Here is a 23,617-nt window from a genome sequence, read left to right as displayed (position 1 = left end):
ACAACTAGAAGGGGACCTCATGTACCAATCCTGGACAACAACTCACACATTAGAAACAGAGAAGTCCCTCGAATAAAAAGGTAACTACATGCAAAGGAACATATAAAAGAAGAAAGGTAACTAACGTCAATTGATGCATAAGTCAAAACCCTTGAGGAAACAGGCAATCAAAACTTCCCTCAAAATTCACAATCCCCCAACAAAGTAATCCATAGATATAGAACTGGATGAAATTCCAGAGAGAAACTGTGAAAAATTTATTAAAAGCTAAAAAAAAGAAAAAAAAAATCTCTAATAGATGAAGCTCAGTAGAAGGATAACCAACTAAATTAAAGTCCAGACAGAAATAAATATAGCAAACAAACCAAAAGGGCAGGAAATAACAAACATCTCTTCATAATAACACTAACTGTAGTGGTCTCAGCTACCCAGTTAAAAGATATAGATTGGCTGAATGGATTTAAAAACAAGATCCAACTCTATGCTGCTTGCAAAAGATTCATCTCTTAGGCAAAGACATCCATAGGCTGAAAGTAAAAGGATAGAAAAATATTCAATGCAAATGGAGTCCCAAAACCAGCAGAACTGGCTATTCTCATATTTGAAGAAGCAGACTTCAAATAGAAATTAATCAGAAAATACAAAGAAAGTCACTACATACTGGTAAAGGAAATGATCCAACAAGAAAATATAATGATAGTAAATATATATGCCCTACAGATAAGTGTACCTAATTACATTAAAAAATAATTTTGGCATTAAATCCCAGATAGTTTGAACAACACTTAAATTAAGAATGTATCAGGAGAAATGATAGGAGAAATAAAGAAATTCTTAGAAACTAATGAGAACAGAGATACAACATATCAAAGTATCCAAAACAATATGAAAGCAGTTTTAAGAAAAAACTTTATAACATTGAATTTGTACAATAAAACAATAGCAAGTTCCCAAATAAGTAAGCTTATGCTCCACCTCAAAGTCTTAGAAAAAATTAATTAATGCCCAAATCAATAGAAGACAGGAAATAATTTAATTCAGAGCCAAAATCAATGCTATTGAGAATAAAAACCAACACAAAATATCAATAAAACAAAAAAGATCCTTCAAAAAGAAATGAAATTAATAAATCCTTAACCAAACTAAGCAAAAGAAAGAGAGGATTCATATAAACAAAATCAGAGGTGAAAAGGGAGATACCATTCAGACACTGCTAACAATTGGAGAATCATTAGAAACCATTTTGAAAATTTATATTTTAAAAATGAAATGTCTAGAAAACATTAGAATTTTCTAGACAAAATTCTATGACCTGCCCAAACTAATACAGAAGTTAAAGAAAACCTAAACAGACCAATATCAAATAATAAAATCAAAACAGCAATTAAAAACCTTCCACAAAGAAAATATCAGGACCAGATAAATTTTCAACTGAGTTCTGCCAGACTTTTAAAGAAGAAATAACACCAGTCTGTCTCAGATTTTCACATGAAATTGAAAGGGAGTGACTACTTCCAAATATATTCTATGATATTCAAATCAGACAAACATACATCAAGGAATGAAAACTACAGACCAATATCCCTGATAAACATAGACGCAATAATCCTCAAAATAACATTAGCAAATCACTTTCAAAAACAATTCAAGATGATAATATTCAGTGATCAAGAGATTCCAGTCCAGAGATGCAAGGTTTGTTCAACATATGCAAATCAATAAATATAATTCACCACATAAACAGAATTAAAGACAAAAATTATATGATCATATCACCCCCACCCCCAGCCAAACACACACACAAAGAGCAAATCATCCAATCAGGGAATGGTCAAAAGAAGGAAACATATATTTTTCAAAAGAAGAAACACAAATGATCAACAAATATATGAAAAAGAATTGTGATGAGGGAAATGTCAATCAAGACCACATTAAATTTTCTCTCTCTCCAGTTAGAAAGGCAATGAGCAAGACGACAAATAATAATACTACAGGGATGCAGCCACATCAATGTTTACAGCAGCTTAACTTACAATTGCTAAACTATGGAGCCAACCTAAGTGAATAGAGATGAATGAATAAAGAAAAGTAGAAGAAAGGGACCAGGGGGAGGGAGAAGAGGAGGGAAAGGGGAAATATTGGGGAATGATGCTGATCAAATCATATTGTTCTATCATGATCATGTACAAATATGTAAAAACCAACCCTAGCATTGTGTGTAATTATAATGCACCAATAAAAATATGGGAACAAAAGATCTACAAGAGAAAAAATACATTAAAGACCTAAATTACAATAAATAAAGCAAAGATAACTCAAAACCTAGGTCGAAGAAAAGAAACAAGGAAGGACAAACCAATCTGTGTCAGAGAAGAGGGTCCTCTGATTGTAGTGTCTATATACATGATAGAGTAGAAAGTGAGAAATTCCATTCTGCCTTTCATCTTTCTCTTTGCCAGCCTGAATATGATTATGTTTCCCTCATCAAGGACTAATCATTTCAGGAATCTTACAGGTAAAAATTTTGGAATTCAGTTATTTTTTTCATTGCAAATTTGCTGATAAATTTGTCCTAAAACTAGATTAAAAATTCAGGGATACTTTCATTATTAACAGATGTTTTCAGTTATTATACCAAAGACCAAGAATTATTTTCATCCCATAAAAAAGGAGAAATAGAAGCCCTAAATATCCCATAAAACATACTATAAAATTCTTAGTATAAGATTTTTCAAATTTTTCTGTGACATTTTGTTAATTTCTTGAGCAAAATGCTGTTTTGAATCTATTTTTTAAGTTGTTAAGAGTTCTATCACTTTCCCTTCACTGGCAGTCCTAATTTTCCATGGAAGCTTTTTTAGAAGGAAAAAGAAATTATCCCAAGAAGTATTTGGACATCTGCACTGAGAATGTTATTCAGGAAAATTTTCTTGTGTCAATATTCTACAGTTTTCCATCAAAGAAAGGTAGCTAACCATCATTCAGTTTTCTTCATTCCCTAGTAAAGTTAGGAGTTTTGCATCACTTATTTTAATATTAGAATCTTTGTTATATCATGTGTATTAGAATTATTGCCGCAACACATTACCATTAACATAATTGCTTAAACAACACAAAATTATTATCTTAGAGTTCTGAAGGTCAAAAGCTCTATATGGGTTTCACAGGCCTAAAATCAAGATGTTGGCAAGCTGAATTAATTTCTACAGGTGCTAGAGGAGAAACTGTTTCCTTTCATTTGGGCTATTGGCAGATTTCAATGCAGTATCATTGTAGGACTAAGTTTTCCATTTTCTTGCTGATAGCTACCTGATAATCATTTCCAGCTTCTATTAGCCAACCTTATGTTTTGGCTCATGGTCCCATTTCCTCCATCTTCAAAGCCAGAAACAAGGCAAGTCTCTCTCATGTTTCAAACCTCTTCTCCATCTGCTCCTGTTGTATCTCTTTGATCCATTCTTCGGCTTTGCTTTTGAGGATTCATGTTATTATATTGATACAACCTGGATATTCCAAAATAATCTCCCAATTTTAAGGTCCTTAATCTTAATCACATCTGTCATGCCCCTTTTACTATACCTGGTAACCTAATCAAGGATTCTGGGGCTTAGGACCTATGCTCTTTGGGGTAACCATTATTTTGCCTACCATACCATGAATATATTTTGAACCACAAGATGTTATCTCATACCCAAACAATAAGAATACGTAAATAATTACTGAAAATAAAAATGTATTTACATGTTTACCTATTTTAATATCCTTGAAATGAAAGGTTTGATCCATTTTTAAAAACACTAAAATGTTCTACCTTTCACATTGCAAAATTAACTACTGTTTGATAGTAGGAAGTTAGTAATTTACTAGGTGAATTTCAATAATACCCTTGGTATATTTGTTAAATTAGCCTTAAATTTTAATGTTAGGATTTAGTAAGTACACTAGCAGTGCACTTCTGCATTCACATCAACCAAGCATTGATATTGAAAATAAACTGTTGCCCAAAAAAAAGCAAATCAAATTTTCAAACTTTCATGAAATTTAAAATGCAGTTTTGAAAAATATTGAAAAGTAATCATTGCTATCATTAAAATAACTAATATTTTATATGAGTAAAACAGAAGCATAAAATAAAAATATTTTTAAATGTTTATTTCATCATCATCCTATTCACCCCATCAAAGTTTTTGTGCTTTTAATTAGACCTAATAATTAACTTAGAAGTAATTAATATTATAAATATATTACATAAATATCATTTATAGGCATATAAATATGTAGGGCATATTTTCTCAATTTTTACATATTAATATGAACCTTCAAAATGGTTGAACATTATTATCATTATATTTAGCATTATTCATACTAAATATATTTTGTGTCAGGCACAGTGGTGCACACACTTCTGTCATCCCAGTGGCTCAGGGGCCTGAGGCAGAGGATTGTGAGTTCAAAGCCAGCATCAGAAAAAGCAAGGCACTAAGCAACTCAGTGAGACCCTGTCTCTAAATAAAATACAAAATAAGACTGGGGATGTGGCTCAGTGGTTAAGTACCCCTGGGTTCAATCTCTACTAACCCTCTAATACATATATGTGTGTGTGTGTGTGTGTGTGTGTGTGTATAGATAGATAGATATCACATAATATATTTAAACAATCTAAAAAATGCTTATCAATTAACCTGATATCATTACTTTTATAAGCATTTTATAATCGCTAAATCAGATTTAGATTTGTCATGACTTCAAGTAGCCACTCAAAATGTTATAAAAGAATGATTGTAAGGAGCCTAGAATCTTTCCATTTGGAAACATTAGGCAAATTTTTTAGTACAAATTTTTTTTTTAGATAGGTAGCTAAATTTTAAACATTGAACTTTAAAAGTCACAAGAACATTTGAGTCATCATTTACCCCTCGCACATAATATAGGGGGATTTATTTACTGTTATCTTGAGACAGCTTTTCATTTCTTCCTGTGAAATATACAAATAAAAAATTCTAAATACATTAGCAACAAGTAGAAACCTCTGGGTCTTTTGATTTCTTTATGGTGTTGTGTAATGGATTTTTTTTTTCTGGTGACCAAAAAAAAAAAAAACAAAAAAACAAAAAACATGTCACAAGTCAAGTTGTACAAATTGTTAGCATGTGGGCAATGAGTGACAAATGATACTCATAATTTTATTTTTATTCAGTGGAATGTATTTTCCCTGTAAAGTCATGTTATTTATTTATTCACGTTTTACTTGTGCATTTGCATCCAGTAGATGCACACACACACACACACAGCATTTTCCCTTTGAAAGCATGACTTAAATTCATTCCACTTACCAAACTATTCCCTGAGCCCCAGAGCCAATAGGCTTTAGATTCTGGTAGCGCTTGAGAACTGTGAAGGTTGAGTCTCCCACTTCCACACTGTAGAATTGGTTGTCCACTTTGCTTTTGCTCATGTTGTAATGTTTGGCAATATATGACACATCCACTTGTTTATCAAATCCCTGTTTTAGAACAACAAAAACATGAGAGTAGGAAATAAGTAGAGTGATAATAGATGCAGAAAATCCTGTTGTTTTTTTTAATGATTACTGATACTTAGCCATCTGTCATCTAGTTCAGATAATTCACATAGAAAAAAAAAATGTGTATTAGCTCCTGCAAGATTATCTGGTATAAAAGAGCTTTATAATGCAAATAATTTTAACATAAAAACTATTTAAAATGAAATAGACTTAGGTTTAATTCACATATTCTTTTCTAAAGTCTTTCATTGAAACGATTAATTTATGACGCAAGCACATATTGAACATTTACTGGCCTCTAGGACTATATTAGATAGTTGAGGATTCAAGTTAATAGGATGGTGATCACTGACAATATGTCTATTATAATAGTCATTTGAGAAAGAACAAAAGAATATATCCACAAATTTTTCTCAGAAATAACTGAGATACAAACCGATGTGTAGCTCTAATTATTTTAATTAGGTAAATTTGAATTAAACTGTCTTGACTTCATTTGTTCTCATTACTACCAAGAATGACATTGTCCTTCATTAAGCAAAGAGTTAGTTCAAATTAACCTTATTCTAAGATACCACATAACACTTTATTTTTTGGAAGTTTAGATTTTAAATTTCTCAGTTATTGCATTTTCTGTTTATCTTTTTTTTAAAATATTATTTTTTAGTTGTAGGTGGACACAATACCTTTTATTTTTATTTATTTTTATGTGGTGCTGAGGATCTAACCCAGGGCTTCTCAAGTACTAGGCGAGTGCTCTATGGCTAAGCCACAACCCCAGCCCTCTGTTTATCTTTAAGAGAAGTTCATGTATCAATTCTATTCAGTAATTGAAGAATTTGTCTTGAATCACTATATAGATAATTATTCCTCTTTATATAATTTAAAGACTCATTACCCATGACTATTAACTACTCACACATGCTCTTATATTGTACTTTAGGAGTAAATAGTATGGATTGTAGATCTAAAAGGAACCTCACAGACTATCAACCAACCTGTCTCCTGTGGTACACACTGCTGAATGCCTACACAATAGTTACCCCTTCTTCTTACTGATTTTGTTTAGGTTTTAAACTTCCACATTTTCTGTGAGTCCTGCCCAACCCTAGCAATTGAAAACTTGAATAAGTCATTGATTCTCATTATAGAGTTGGCATTAACACATTGGGGACATTTGGGCGATTTGTTGCATGTTTTAGAATGATAGGAAATATGGCTTATATTTATTTGCCTTGTCAAAAAATGCTGGTTGGCCTTCAATGAGTGGAACATTCACACACAGTAAATAACTTCACACACATCTCACAATTTTTGAAGGTCCTGCCAAATCTTTACTGAAAAACCTACCAACCAAAGAATTTTGTGTGTTTTTAACATATGCTAACTTTTCTGAAAATCTAATTCTTATATTATTTGAAAGAATATTTTAAATCTCATGAGGCTCTGAATTTCCAGGTTAGTCATGATATCATTTTTCTTGGAAAGTTTTGTCATTTCATCTGTAAATAAAAAATCTTCAATAGAAGTACTATCTAATTTTCACCTGATCTCCTTGGAAAGAGCATAGCACTGATAAGTAAATGAGGAGAATCCAGTGGGACCATTTGAACATGGGTAGTAAAATCTATAATTTCAGTGTGAGAATCTTAAAACTTCATATAGGTGAGGCAGAGGTGAAAGTATAAAACCAGCTATGATTGGGTGAGACATGATAACAACATTCAGTTCAAATGCACACAGGCCTCAAAGAATAAAGTGAACTACAGATTAGAAACCTATGTTGTTTGTACAGAAAGCTGAAAATTTGGGTAATTCAAAAAATGCAACAACAAAAGACCTGAGATCAGGAAGGCAGTCTATGGAGCATGGAACAGGAAATATAAAAAGACTATTAAAAATCAGGGCAAAGCAAGCCTATTCAAGGAGACAACAACAGGGTTTAGAATTTATACAATTGGTGTGGACAACAGTAGAAACAAGAACATCAGTATTTAAACAATCCTCAATTTCAACCCCAGTACCAGGAACTGCTCTCCACACCATGGTCCATTTCTACTCTAGACTTGTTGGCAGGAGTAGATGAGTCTGATTAAAATCCTACTTCATTCCTAAGATAAAAAGCAACTGGACCTAGAATATCAAATGCCGTCACCTGCCTGCCAAACTTAATGTGGGATACAAGAAGTGACTAACTTACCATTTGTCATGTCCTGACGCATTTTTACAGTCCTTAATATTCTGGTCATCCACAAAATCCTTACCACATATCAGCCTCATCAAAACATCCCTTTTCTTTTCCTCCACGTATTCCCTACTCTGTTGAAGAGTGGCTTTTCTGAATGGGCTGCAATTGTGATGTGCTAATCACACACCACGACCTTTATGTTCCACCTCCTGTCTTAATGCTATATCTTGGTACCATCCTCCACTTTGGGACTTGGTTGCAGCTTTTCTAGCTATGGTCTTAGTCATCATATTGCATTTGAACCAACCTACTGGTGTTCCTCTTCTAACACTTTTATACTTATTCAAAGAAATCAAGAGAGTTCAATGCTATTTCTTCAAGCTTACTCTAACAGATATTCTATTTAACATTTACATCTGTTTAACCCAACAAATTCTGATGTTATGCATATTATGTGCCAGATACTGGATCTGGCACTGAAGATAAATGAAAATAGGATAAGATCTCTGTCAAGCATGGAGACAGACAAGCAAGCAAGTAGTGAAAATATGGATGACATATATTCTGTAGTAAAATAAAGAAAAGATGCTGGGTATAAATAGGAAGTAGCCATTAAGTGCTTACATTCATTCATTATCAATGATTCAATTACTTTGTATAAAGCAACTTATATATGCCAAATAGCTAGTATAAAATTGGTATTGTTTGATGGGAAATTTGTTTTATGTTTTCTCAGACTAACAATATCCCTGCACCACCTTTCTCACTGCTTCTCAGATGAGTGGGCATCTGTCCCACTAAAAATCATGGACACAATACCCTGGAGGTCCAGATTCTACAAATACAGGTTCTACTAGCTAGGCAGTCGAGGTGATTCTGATTCAAGGATATGAGTCTTTGTATTCTCAAAATGGATTCTGCCTAGAATATCAGTATGAGCATCCTTGGATATAAATACCCGTTTTGGGAATGTAAGTACCTCTACCCTGCACCTATGGAATCAGTAATTCTGGAGGTGGAGCTCAGCAATTGGTTTTAATAAGTGTTCCAAATATTCTGATACATTTTAGAGCCACACATTGAAGAGGAGGTATAGCCTGAAAACTGTGAAACAGATGATACTGGAAATATTTCTGCTGTGGAAATATGTAGAGAATGCAACACTTACTTACAACAGAATTAATATTTCTATATCTGAATCTGTACCAGGGTACATATTTAGTAGCTCTAAATACTGCTAAATTCCATTGTTCATACATACAAACTGCAAGCCAGAATCCAAGAAAGAACAAGGATTACCTTGAACTTCAGGTTCAAGGATTTCAACTGCCCAGACCAAGGATTGACAAAGTGTCTTTATTCAGACAAGTCAATGATTGAGTACATGATGACACAGTGAATCATTTTATCTCAACAATTGTTCATATACCTAAGATGTATCCAGGAATTTTTTTCTAATAAATAGCTAAAATAGGATTTTTCATTTAATGGGAAAATTTTATATGTGGACTTGATTGTCCTTTGGGTCTGTGATTAAAGAAATTACATAACTGAGAGTATAGTTCAGTGGTAGATCACTTGCCTACCATGCAGGATGCTAGTTTCAATCCTCATAACCAGCAAAAAATGTATTTCAGAACATTTTAGCAATACATTTATCACAAATTTTAGCAATACAAAAGTTTCTACTCAAAAAAGAAACAAGAAAATTATTTAAATGAAATGCCCAATTCCCTGATACATTTTTTAAAACAAAATAAAAGTAAAAATCCCAGAGTGTATAATATCTCACATGGTATTGAAATCATTATTTTAAGTTTTATAAATACACACAAGTACATATATATACACACACAAATTAATTAAACTTAGGTAAATCTAGAATCTAGAAGTTAGAGGTACATTCTTGAAAAGTATCTTAATACATTAGTAAAGTCTATTTTAATTATATGTGGTAAGACTGAAGATAATAGTACTGGGAATTTTCTTGGACTGATGTCATAGCCAAATCTTTGATGGCAAGTGTGTTGTGTTGAAGAGCTTCCCCCAGATCCTATCTGTGCCCCAAGCTCATAATTAAATTGAGTTTTGAAAAATTTGAACATATTAATAGGGTATACTTTATTCTTCGTCTTCTATGCAGTCGTCTTTATCATAACTGTAATGTTCAAATACAAAATTTTCTCTACACAATTTGCCTATGAAAAATGCTTTAAGGACACCCTGGAAAAATATTATGAATGCTAGAAATAAATAAATGCTAAAAATAATGAATGCTAGAAGTCATATGACTTCTATGATATGTCTCCAGTTATGTTGCAGTTTTTCCTGAGTTCAAGCCATAGGACTCAAGATAGTTGGGGTGATTTAGGTGAACAATCAAAACTCCATGCTAAGAAGACATGATTAGCCAACAGCTTAGGGCAGAGATTCTGAAATTTTAACATGGAACAGAACTAGCTGGGCAGGAGGAAAGCTTATAAAACAGATTTCTGAGTTTTTCTGCAAAGTTTATGATTCAATAGGACTAAGATAAGGACCAAGAATTTGGGCCATATCTTGAAAACTACCATCTTAGAGAAGAGTATATAGGAGATGTTATCAAAGAGGAGGAATGGGAGAGGCAAGACCTGGAAGCAACACAGATCAGCAAGCAAGCAAAGGCTGTGGAAGTTGAAAACAATGAATGACTCCCCGTGATGTCAGTTTCTCCTTTGCAGCCCAGATCCCATGTTCCCAGTGATGTGTTTTTCCATCTTGTAGGTATAATTCACTACCTGATCAATGTTATTTCTGTGAGCTCATGAAAATAATCTTTTCCTTATCAATTTATTTTCGATTTACACAAAAATATTTGGGGAAAATTATGCAACCTATGGGTATTTATAAATGTTTATCAAAATGGAAACTATCTTTCTAGAAAATAAAATTAATATGTTAAGAGTTAATTATAAAGGAGAAATATTATAGTTTAGAAAATTATAAACCACTACCATGGCAACTTTTTAAGATCAATATTTCATTGATTTAAATTACTTTAAATGTATTCTATTTAATATTAACTTTATATTTAAATATTTAAATGACTACAATTATTTCTTTTGGGATGTAATCGAATTTTTTTTGCAAAAATTCCAAGCAAACTCATTTCCTACCTATCTTCCATCAGCCAAAAAAAATAATAAATTTTCAAACTAAATTAAAAGACTTTATTGCTGCTGGCATTTTGGTAGGCAGAAAGGAAATCTGAATGTAATTTGTTCTGTGAAAAGTCTGCGTTTTTACAGACCTGTAAGAAAGAGCATTATGCAATATGTTCCCATCATCAATTCAGCTGCTAGCCTATGGCTATGGAATTCTGCAAAGAAAAATGTCCCACATTAGTGATCTTATCCTGCAGGTTTCCAAAGCCTTGGCTGCACTTTTTTTCAAATATAATAACCTACATTCCAGAAGCACCCCCTCCTCATTTTCATCTGGGGATGACATCCTCTGCTACTGCTAGTCAATTACCTAGTAGAAAACTTTGAGGTTTAAGAATCTTTTAAGGTTAAGCTTTCTTGGTCTCTTTTGAATGATATAGCTGAAAATAGTATTGGCCCTGGATCAGTTCTGTGCTTAATAGCTGTGAAACCCTGAGCAAGCCATTTTCTTCTTTCATTCATTTGTTATTTATATCCTATATAGTTCCATAAAGGATTTGTGCAACTCACCATAAAAAACATAGGAACAATAAACCCATTAAATCCAGTTTTAAGAACAAATGTCAAATAAAGCAAGCTGAAAGATTGCAGTTTTACCAGAAGACTCAAGTTATGAATATCTACTGCTTTGAGCACAAAATGTAATATACTTGCAGCAAGTCAAAGGAAAAATAATGACAACCACCACAAAACCACAGTGAGTGGCAAGGTCTGGTTCATTAATTTCATAAAATGTATCATACTAATGCATAGGAAAGATAAAACTTCACTAGCACTTAACTTCAGGAAGAATATATTCAATCATCCCTTATATATGAAGTCTGGAATCAAACAACAGTCAGTAGATATAATGAATTTTAATCAAAGACAAAGAAATATGTTTCATATGACTTCTATGATATTAACTGTCAGTAAGGCAAGGGGTAAAATAAAGGTGAACCAGTATTATTAGTTACTTATTACAGGTACACTCTGTAGTCTGTTAAACACTAAAGTTTATGCTCATAACACATGAGAAAAGTAGCATACAGAACTGTTGCTTAATTGGATCAAAATCTTAGAACTATTAGTTAGTGGTACTAATTAAAATGAATTAAGGGACTGAGATTGTAGCTCAGTGGTAGAGCACTCGCCTAGCATGTGTGAGGCACTGGGTTTGATCCTCAGCACCACATAAATAAATAAAAATATTGTGTCCATCTATATCTAAAAAATATTTTAAAGTAAAAATAAATAAATAAAATGAATTAAACTTTGTCCAACTCTGTTCTTTTTTACTAAACTACGTACTCAGTTCAGCTAACATCATTTATAACAATGAAATGTTTTCCTAATGATGAGGTGAATGAGCTACAGAAATAGAACTTATAGAAAATTATGAGAGATTAACAAATAGCATGTCTTTCCTTACCAACTGTTCTATTTATCAATTGTCTGAATCTACAATTTGAACTTAACTACACATTAAACCAATTTCGGGTTGAAGTACATAATCTTGAGTTGGTGACAGAAAGATGAATGTTTGGAGCTCCCACAAAATATAGAGTTTGATTCCATTAATTTTTGAATATTTATTGAGCACTTGTTTGTGCTATACAATGTGGAGAGTGCTATGGATGAAAAAAAATTGATCTCTCTCAATAAAACCTTCAAGATGAATTAGCTACAAAATGCATTTTCAGAGAATCAGCCAGTCAATCTGGATAGTCTTCTGCTGTTGCTATTTGCATACTAAAAACTTATCTGCCCAAAGTTATGGTTCTACTTTTTTTTCTTTTTTCTTTATATATGACAGTGGAATGCATTACAATAAGAATGGTTTTACCTTTGACACAAATGATATTCTGCTCTATATTCTAAAATTATGACCATCAGATTGAGTTGCTTCAAGATGCCACTCTATGATTGTTGTATGAGTCAGCAGAAACAATGTTTGCCATTGCATTTGTTGTGGCAGAAAGGCATGCCCTCAATGCACTTTAAATCTGAGTCAAATTATTTACAGATGAGTTTTAAAGGGAGCAATTTGAGATTTTATTTGGTCAAGAGTACATTTCCCTACTGTTCCTTAAAGTGTGATTCTCTAAGGAGGATTACATCCTGAAATCTATTTTACTTCCATATTCATTAGCCCAGAGATAGTTACTCTATGGAATCAATGGCTTATAAAAAATCACCAACCTAGGTGCCCTTCAATAGATGAATGGATAAAAAAATGTGGCATATGGAATATTACTCAGCAATAAAAGAGAATAAAATCATGGCATTGGCAGGTAAATGGATGGAGTTAGGGAAGATAAGGCTAAATAAAGTTAGCCAATCCCAAAAAAACTAAATGCTGAATGCTTTCTTTGATATAAGGAGGCTGATTCATAGTGGGAAGGGAGAGGGAGCATGGGAGAAATAGATGAACTCTAGATAGGGCAGAGGGGTGGAAGGGGAAAGGAGGGGGCATGGGGTAATTAATGATGGTAGAATGTGATGATCATTACTATCCAAAGTACAGGTATGAAGACATGAATTGGTGTGAATATACTATGCATACAACCAGAGATATGAAAAATTGTGCTCTATATGTATAATAAGAATTGTAATGCATTCTGCTATCATATATAAATTAAAAATTCTACATAAAAATAAATAAATAAAAATAAAAAAAAACAATCATACAATAAAAACTTTGAGACTCAATTTAGATTTAATCATTATTTTAACTATGTGAAGAAGCATGTAATAGTAACCAATACTGAGCAAGTATGGCTTCTGCCTGCATATTCTTCATGTGTGAAGGAAGAAAACTAGTACTTCTTGAATCCTCCCAGGCACCAAACTAGAATTAACATTAGGCACTGTACTGGCTGTCGAATACATCATTTCATGTAAGAATGAGCATTCTTATTTTACAAGTAAGAAATTCTAGATGGAGAATTTCAGCAATTGATAAAACTTCAGCTTTTCATCTATCTGCATCTTGAAGAATCTTGACTGTGAGGCTTTGGGCAAGTTCTATTTTATAAGTTCTACATAAAGCTCTCTTGGTACAGGTTATAGGAGATGCTCAAAGATTATTGTTACTCTAGATTTATAACTATTATTGAGAAGTGATACAACATTTAACTAATTAGCAGTTTTAGAATTTTTTTTATAAAAGTTGGCTAAACTTTTAAGCCACTGTGCCAATCTAAGAAACTGTGCTACTGCTATAAAATCTACATATTATTAACAAGGTGGAGAACGATCCAGTAAGAAAATGTTTTTTCTGTTTCAATTTGTGATACAGACAGTGTTCTATGAATATCTATGTGCTCCGCTGCATTTCCCAGCCTCCCTTGCAGTGATATTGAGGCCACATGATTGATACTGGCCCATGAACTACATGCATAGACACCAGAAGTCAGCTAACTACAAAGGCAGTTTAAAAGTGATGCACCCCCACAGCTCATTCATTCCTACATCTGATGTCTCAACCAGCACATCACCAGAGTGCAGGAGCTTAAATTCTGATTCACAGAAAGGCAGAAACACAAGCTCTTTGAGTCATCAGACAGATGAAGGTCCTTGCTAACATGAACTTGATTTTTATGACAGGAAATGAACTGTTTTAAAAAGACATTGAGATTTGGAGTCTATCCAATATCCAATATTACTACAGTATGCTTTATTCAACAAATATTTACTTTGGTCCTACACTGTACTAAGCATTGTTCTAGGCACTAAGAGTACAAAAGCTGTCTTAAGTCCTTTAGAAAATCAAACATGGAATGTTGGCTTCAATATCACAATTATTTAGCCAACAAATTAATCACATAAATTCTACACCTTTTGGTCTACACATTCCCAACCTATCCATAATAAAGATAAAGGCAATGCAAAATAGGCAATAAAACCTGATGTTATATAATAAAGACAAAAAAATGACCAGGCTAATAAACAGTCATTAATTTTAAGAAATTTTCTTAGAGTGGGAATACAAAATTAAAAGAGTAGAAAGTTGTTTAGGAATCAAAATGCTTAAAATAAGTGACCTGTGTTTTACAGACTTCTCTCTAAAATATATCTGTGGTTTTTAAAAAGAAAATTAGAATTTATTAAATGTTACAGTTAAGAATTTAAACTTTAGTGCTCTGTTTTATTGTACACAATAAAGAACATTATTTTTAAACACTATATGACTTATTTATTATTTTAATTCCATCATCTGAATAATTATTAAAAAATCTAATTGATACCAAAGCTTAGCAGTTCCACCTGCTAAAAGACTGGTTTTTATCTCTTTAAATACATACTTTGAGCTGGGGATATTGCTCAATGATAGAGCAAGTGCCTGGCATGTGCAAGTCCCTGGCATGTGCAAGTCCCTGAATTTAATCCCCAGCACCACAAAAAGAAGAAAGATAGAAAAAATGTCCTGTAGCACTTTGACCTTTCTTGGAATATGTTAGAGATGTATAACCAAATAAACATTTAGTTTTAGAAAAGATGAACAAAAGAAGAGTTGAGTGACACCTTTAAGATTGGAATGGTTTTAAGACTCAAAACCAAAGTGAGCCTTCTTAACCTGTTTGAAAACATGCAGCCTCTGCTCATCATGCCCCCCAACCTCAGGTAATCCTTGTACAGAAAAGCAGAAATTATCACTTAATATTTTCAAAGCATTCTATCAGAAGGATAATAGAATTAAAATAGTGTATTAAAAAATTAATTGATTACTTAAGAACATAATGTAGACTAAAGTGGAACCCATAAATTAGTGCTTATAGAGCATGATTATAGATTAACCATGGACTAAAACCCACAGATAATTCTAGGATACAGTACAATACAACCATTTAGAAAATTAAACCAATATCTTCAGTTAATCTGATTCATGCCTCAACCATAGCAACTTATAACATCAAACTACATTTATATTCAGGTGAAGTCCATTCAATGAGAAGGAAAATTCTGACCATTTTGTGTTTTAGGAAAAACCTAGCACATACAATGAACCAATAAAGAAAACCTCATCATTACATAAGTGAAAATTTAAGAACTTCAGATTTTCTTAGATAACTATGAGCCACATAACTAAATCTATTCATTAACCAAAATAGCTATTTAATGAGTCTTTAGAAAAATCTTCCCAGAGTATAAAACAGAAATGTAGCACTAAATTTACTCTTAAAATTGTATTATAGCCATTTTTACATGTGGCACCAAGAAAAAAAAATTTTCAAGCAACACAAAATATTCATCCCTGAAAACAGGTGGACAGTTACCATGATAGTATAGAAATCTCAGTGATTTTTTTTCGTTATAAAGATGTGCCATGCTTTTATGATAATGTTTACCCTGTCTTTGTTTAATAAGTTATTCCTGGTCATTCAAAACATAGCACAAATATTGATTTTAGAAAATTAATACAAAATTAAATATTATGTATCAAAGCAAGTATAGAAGTGAGTCAGAGTCCTTTCTTTCAATAATGCACAGGAGAAGAAAACCATTAAAATGAAAAGTTGAAATTAAAAATGTGCCTTTCCACATTATATAAAATACTAAAATGGAAGGCATTTTAGATTTATATCTCAAAATTATAGCCATTTATTTGTAAAAACACCATTGAGTTTAAATATATCCACAGCCAACTTAGTGCTACCCTTAAACTGTATTTATATCAAATCAAGAATCTATGTGAGATTTTGGAGAATGGCAGACAATGTGTCCAAAAATCTAAACCGTACAAACCATGTCATTTATTTCACAGATCATCCATCAGATTATTCAGGTTTTTCCTTTGCCTTGTTCTGCCCAAACACCTTTTCCTTTGATGTTGTATTCCCCATGTTGGTATAAAATTCTTTATTCCACCTTTAGTGGCCATCCAATGAAGTGTAAAAATTTTAATTGGATATTTTCAAAGTATTTGAGCTAGAAACATCAAACACTCATCAAATGAAATAAGTTGAGCAAATCAAGTTACTTTAAATTCAAAATGCCTGTACAGCAAAAGAATTGCTTTTTAAAACCCATATAATTCAGGAATCAGGTTTAGAGGTATTTTTAAAATGCCCTAGATGCTAATAATCAGAACACATCATTTAAAATGAAACTATTTAATGGACATTCCAGACATCCCCTTTTTATGAATTCCCTGGCTTACTAGTTTCCAGCTTTATAAAAGGCTCTTAAAAGCTAATGCAGCTTATAAACATTTGCAAATTATTTTGAAATTTCTGAAGACTGAAAGAAGAAAATACTACCAAAAGAACAGCAATGAATCAAAAGTGATCAGTATTTTTTCTCAAAAGTAAGTTTGCATTTATTTAGAAAATCTACCATTTGCAGCCAAGAAAATTAATATGTATGCACACGCAGTGTTTTTATTATCCAGACATTAAAGTAATAAAATAAAATGTAATTAACTAGTCAAGTCTTTTAGTAATATTTTATATTTATTATGAAAGATATTGTTTTCAGTAGAAAATTTCAACATGCTTAATCTTGGCTATCTTATCTTGTAAGGTATTATGCCAAAAACTAGGTAATTTTTTTAAAAAAATGAAGAACAATGTTGACTATAATAACTCCCCAATGAAGACTGTTGTTGGTTTATATTTTTGCCATATCCCAGCAATATTCTGAACATTAATTGTCAGAGACACTTTTAGCATTAATGTAAAAGTGTTTCTTTGCCCTTCCTGGCAAATCTCCAGCACCACAAAAAGAAGAAAGAAAGAAAACAATGTCCTATGGCACTTTGACCTTTCTTGGAATGTGTTAGAGATGTATAACCATGTATAACCTTAGACTTATTTCTATTTAAATCATAATTTTTGATTCTGAGTTAAATTAAGTTCTTACTTCAGTCAAAACACCATGCACTAATAGAAGATAATAAAAAAGTTCATAAAGGATGTTTCACCATAAAAAAAGATAAATGTTTGAGGTGAGGGATATGCTAATTATTGCCATATAATATTATCATCACATAATGTATACATGTATCAAAACATCAGAGTGTATCACATAAATTTGTAAAACTATTGTATTGATAAAAATTTTTGAATATATAATTAGTATAATGGGCTTAGCATAATGGTTAAAGACCTTTAGCTCCAGAATAAAACATAATAGGATTCTTCCTTCTGATAATACATTGTTATAAAAAGTTAATGAAATAAAACCATAATAATTTTTTTTATTTTGTATAGTCATTGACATATTTTAATTTTGTGTATTTATGGGGTTCAAAATGATGTTACGTGTATACAATGTAGAATGATTTAATCAAGCTAATTAACATATCCATAACACACAAGATATGGTTGAATTCATGAATGGTGAAATCAATAATCAATCAGCCAATGCTTAGACATCTCCTGACATTCAAGATATAAGGACCCTTAAGAAGTTTCCGTGTCATAGTCAAAAGGAAGGCCAGTCTTAGCTCAGTCCCTTTTATTTCTAGTGCTACTTAAACATGTGAGTTGTTGATTTATTAATTTGAACCTTCTGTGTCTCAGGCTTTCTCTTTTTTTTAACTTATTCATAAGTAATTCAAGCATCAGTAAACATTGAGACAATAACTGTTAGATAAATATTAGGTTAATAGTGATTTATGCTTAGCACAATAACCAGTACATGATTAAATCTATGAAAATATACTTGTAAGATGCGAAGATGTTGAGAAATTGATTTGATTTTGAAAGGCAAGCAAACATATTGCTAGTTGGGAAGTGATGTTGTTTTTTTACTGTTTCATTTCTACTCTTTCATTCAAAAATTATTTATTGAATATTTATTGGATTAAAGTGAAAGATGAGCATGCCCTAGTCCTACCAGCAAGAGAGTAGCATTAAGGGGACAAACACAAAACGGCAAAGCTAATTCTAACAGACACAGGATGTAATAAATGCTGCAGACGCCAGTGGGTGTGTATGGAGTCTCCAACACACATTATCTTTCTGTAAATGTATTCTCTGATTAAAACCCTGACTCATCTGTTCATTACAGCAGAGTTTCCAGAAATAACACTGTTCACAGATTTTCTTTTAAATTCAGAGTGAAATGTGTATCTCTATTTCTGTTCAATGGAGAAAAGAAGGCTAAGGCAGCTTACCTATTTCTCAAGAAGATCAAGAAATTTTGCACTTGAAATTAGGTTATCTTTTGGAAAAGGATTCATACATTTTACAGAGATTATTCTTTTTTTTGTCTAACAGTACAAAGAAAAATTTCTTCCTTCATTATAATGAGAAATCATATTCTTCGAAACCTACTTGGTTGGGTTTTTAAAATAATAAAAACAATGAAATTAATAAAAAGTAACTAAAATGTTAATAAATCCCATGTACTTCAAATAATTCAATTAAAATTAAAGCTAAAGAGAAAAAACAATAAAACAAGGGGATCTAATGAAAACTGAAGGGAGATCAGTAGAGTGGAGGTAGGTGATCAAGGGGGGAGAGAGGGGAAGAACTGGGGAATGAAGTTAACCAAATTATGCTATGTGCTCATATAAATATATCACAACACATTAAATTTTATTTAAGACCAATAGAGTAGAGGAAAGGGATGACAGGGAGGGAAGAACGGAGAGGAAACTGGAAAACATTGGGATTGAAATGGATCAGACTATGTTCTATGCATTTATAAATATGTCAAAATGAAGCCCACTGTTATGTATAAGCATAATGCACTAATAAAAACGTTTTTCAAAGAAGGTTAAAAAAAATTCAGCTGAAAGCAATCATAGATACTGTATATACTTTCTGTTAATTTATACTTTACAGTAATTTTTATTTTCTACTTTACAGTAATTTTTATTTTCTATCTTTCTTATTATCACGGTTAATATGGTGTTCCCCAAAAGCTCACCTTAGACAATACTAGAAGGTTTGGAGGAGAAATGATTGGAGTACAGTATTAACCTAATAAGTGAATTAATCCCCGATGGGATTAACTGAGTGGTAATTGGAGGCAGGTGGGGTGCAGCTGGAGGAAGTGGTCACTGGAGGCGTGGATATGGAGTATATATTTTGTATCTGGAGAGTGAAGTCTGTTTTCTGATCATCATGTGAGTTGGTTCCCTCTGCCACACTTTTCCACCATGATGTCCTGCCTGCTGTCTAGGGATTGAGAACTCTGTAATCTTGAGCCCCTCAGTAAACTTTTTCTCTTCTAACATTATTATTGTCAGGTCCTTTAGTGTCGGCAGTGAAAAAGCTAACTAAAACCCTTATGGATTCCTAGGGATAACAGTGAAAAAAGTGGAAATAAAACATAATGAAAAAAAGCCCCAGACTAAGAATCAAGAGACCTTGATTCTGGACACATTTGATTACCAATTTTTAACAAGTTACTGAAGGTCTTTGAATACTGTCTGTGGAACAAAAGTTAAGGAGCAGCCTAGCCTGACTGGTGATCAACTTAAACACCATAGCATATAAAGTACCTGTGGAATGCCCTGTGAAATAAGTTTCAAAAAAAAACTTTGAAAGGGCACCCCCCCAACAATAATTCTGCCTTTGACATTAAATACACTATTTTCTTTATATTACTAAAGCAGTAAATGAGGCATTGAGCTACAGGAAAAACTACTATCAAAATAAAAATTCTTCATGGAAAGAAAATAAGATGCTCTGGAGTCACAACTGAAAGCATCCTGCTTGCTATCATATTTCCAGTTTTTTAAATGTTATATAATCTGAATGTATTCAAAAAATTTCAAAGGCAATAAAAAAGTTCATGCTCCACTTTTCTTTTTTCCTTTTCTTTAAAAGGACTCTTACTTGAAATATACATTCTGCATCGGTACTCAAATGCTAGGGGTTGATTTGAAAAATAACTTCCACCCACACAAAGCCAGTTTAGATTTTTTTTAATGGCTGAAATTTTAAAATATTTTAACTTATAATTTTGAGGTTTAAAATATGTAAAAATTAATTTAAATGAATTTAGTTTTTGTTGGCTGTTTTATTATTGTTGTTTTGTTTTGTTTTGTTTAAGTATTAATGTCCGTAGTAAATGGTGAGGATCATAAAGGCTAAGGAAATAGCTCATAGTCATATAGCTTGCAAGTGGTAAGGCCAAAACATGCAACCCAGAAATTCAGACTTGATCATTTTCCATTACAGCAGATCATAGTTGTGGCTATTGACATAAAGAAAACATGTATTCTTTCATTCAGCATATAATTAGTTAGAGCCTAGCCTATTAGTGCTGTAGTCCAGCAGTAAACAAGAGACAAAATTCTGATGATATCCTGGTAAATGTTGACAACTGGCTGGGGAGAGGAAAGGGTAGGAAGGAGAGTTGTATTTGCTCCTTCCTGAAAAGTAAAAACTCCTGTTATGACAACTTTTGAGCTACCATACCAACTCTGAGTTGGGAGCAGATATGCACATTCATTTCTTTTGAGCCTGTTGGCTCCAGCAAACCCCTGAAGAAAACTTCTTCTCAAGTCCAGAATTGGCAGATAAAGAGAAGCAACATTTCACACCAGCAACAAGTATGTCAGATGCTGAAAGGTGTTATGGAGGGGAAAAAAGAAAGGCAGGAAAGTTGCATAGGCAGTGTGGGGTAGGAAGGGACAATTTTAAATAGGATAGTCAAAAAAGACTCCCTGAAAAGATGGAGTTAGCATTTGCTGAATGGGAGAAGATACTGAAGAGAGCAATTCTGGAAGAAATATCAGAGGTTCATTTGAAATATAGATAGTTTGATATGCCTATTTGACATCTATTTGGAAATTCAGAACCAGGTTTATGAATCTGGTTTCAGGGAGAAGTTTGGTTTGGAGATAAAATTGTTTGAGTATTCAAATACCGATAATATTTAAAGCACTGGGACTCAGTGGGAGCACCAGGAGAGTAAATGAAATTTCATTTAAAATTTAATTATCTATTTAACAAACACATGTACCAGCACTGTTATCAGTGCTTTGCTGGTATAAACTCATTGAAACTATTGTAACAACCCTGGGATCGGGATCATGTTATTTTTCCCTTATTCTAACTACAGATAAGAATTATGCATCTGAAAACAAACTAAGCACTACCTAACTATAGGTGGGTGTTGGACATAACTTCATTTGGGACTCATCAGCCCTTACAAATGAGGAGTAATGTGAACTCGGCTATTTACCATCAAAGCACAGAGAGGTTAAGTAATTCATCCACATTCACAAATAAATTGCTACTAACTAGTAGATCTAAAATTTCTAACTAAAGCTCTCTGGATCCAGAGTTCTGTTTTGACAAGAGAAGTTGTGTAAAGGCCCGAGACTTCGGGCACTGTAACATTTAGAGGTGGAGGAATGAGGCAGATCATTAAGTCTGATTTATAGCAAGTAACACATTTTACTTTCCCCTCAAATTCTGACTATGCTCAGATAGAGTATAAAAAAAAAATAGAAAAGCAATGATTTGTTTGTCTTTATACTTTTCCATACTATACTTTCTATAATAAGCCCAGAAAGATTCTAGAATCAGGAAAGGTAAAATAGTAGAAACAACATGTCATTCTCTGTTTACAACACAGCTCAATGAGAAGGAACAATGGTAATGATCACAGAGAGACTGAAGTAAAGTCTCTGTTTACAATGTGAGGGGGGTTAGCATGTGATTTGTTGTCTGAACTAGAATAATTGAGAGTAAAAGGGAGCACTATCAATTACACCATGATAGCAGCTTTAAGTTAGGATTACTTAAACACACCTACTACAAACATACCTGCATACTGGGTATGCTCTTAAGAACTGAGTTTGTATGAGTAGGAGGGTACAGATTCACTTGGTCCATGCAAATTACCAACCACTGTTGCTGCTGCCTTGCTGTTCCTTGTTGGTCAAATACACCTTTATTGATCACTGTCATTTAGGTTACGCCCCCCCCCCCAACTATTCATTAGAGCTAGGCATAAGAAAACAAACTGAGCACAACCTTACTCTTGGTGGGTATTGAAGATACTGCATTTGGGATGCATCAGTACTTAGAATGAGGAGGAATAATATGAGTTTCAGCTATTTTAATTATTAAAGTCTTATTTCAAGGATTTGGAAAGAAATACTAAATATTTTAAAGCTTTAAAGAAATCAAATAAAAAATCACTTTACACAGTGCTTAAATATATTTTTAATTGCTCAGAAAGAATTCTCTTAATTCCTATTCTAACTTAAATGAACTAGAAAGAGATAAACTTCAAAGTATCCACTTGTACTTCCTAAGCTACTTTTAGTATTATATAAGCATAACTTTGATGTGGAACTTATATAAAACAGAATGGCAAAATGGAAATACAAGGGAATATACTGTACCTTGTTCTACCTGTAAGGAACACACACCTGACAAAAGGCAATTTTCACATCCAAGGTTGGTTCACTGCAGTAGTATAAGAAATGAAGGCTCATAAATACCTGCAGTTAAAAAAAAAAAGCCATGAATTGTCCAAATCAATGATTTTTTAAACAAATTTAAAGTATAGATTAATATGATCTAGATTATACACAAGGTATCATGCACAACATATATTCACCCTAATCCCTATTCAAACAGTACCTAGTATTTTTCATGAATTATAAATATTAATTAATTAATAAAAGGTGGTTAAATATTCCATATTGTATGATGATTATTGTAATCATAAAAATGCAATATAAGAGACTATGTATATCTAATAAGCTACAGCAAGGTATATCCTATTATATAGCACTTTCGATTC

General features: G+C 32.5%; 1 protein-coding gene across 3 annotated transcripts in view; it reads right to left on the bottom strand.

The window, feature by feature from the left end:
• Mapk10 (mitogen-activated protein kinase 10) overlaps positions 1–23,342 on the bottom strand; it is a 174,287-nt gene extending 150,945 nt beyond the window's left edge. For 2 of the 3 annotated variants that reach the window (XM_015499180.2, XM_015499176.2), the window contains exons 1-2: positions 23,241–23,342; positions 5,334–5,503 (exon numbers count right to left, since the gene is read on the bottom strand). In XM_015499180.2, coding sequence (XP_015354666.1) covers positions 5,334–5,503; positions 23,241–23,306 — 236 coding nt within the window. In that variant the 5' untranslated portion in view covers positions 23,307–23,342. Of the gene's footprint in view, positions 1–5,333; positions 5,504–23,213 lie in introns of all 3 variants that reach the window. The other variant, XM_015499179.2, reaches the window with a different exon arrangement.
• Positions 23,343–23,617: the final 275 nt, after the last annotated feature.

This window comes from Marmota marmota, unplaced genomic scaffold (genome assembly GCF_001458135.2).
Source record: "Marmota marmota marmota unplaced genomic scaffold, marMar, whole genome shotgun sequence".
In the NCBI taxonomy this organism is placed as follows: Eukaryota; Metazoa; Chordata; class Mammalia; order Rodentia; family Sciuridae; genus Marmota; species Marmota marmota.
This window is presented reverse-complemented; position numbering and strand designations above follow the sequence as displayed.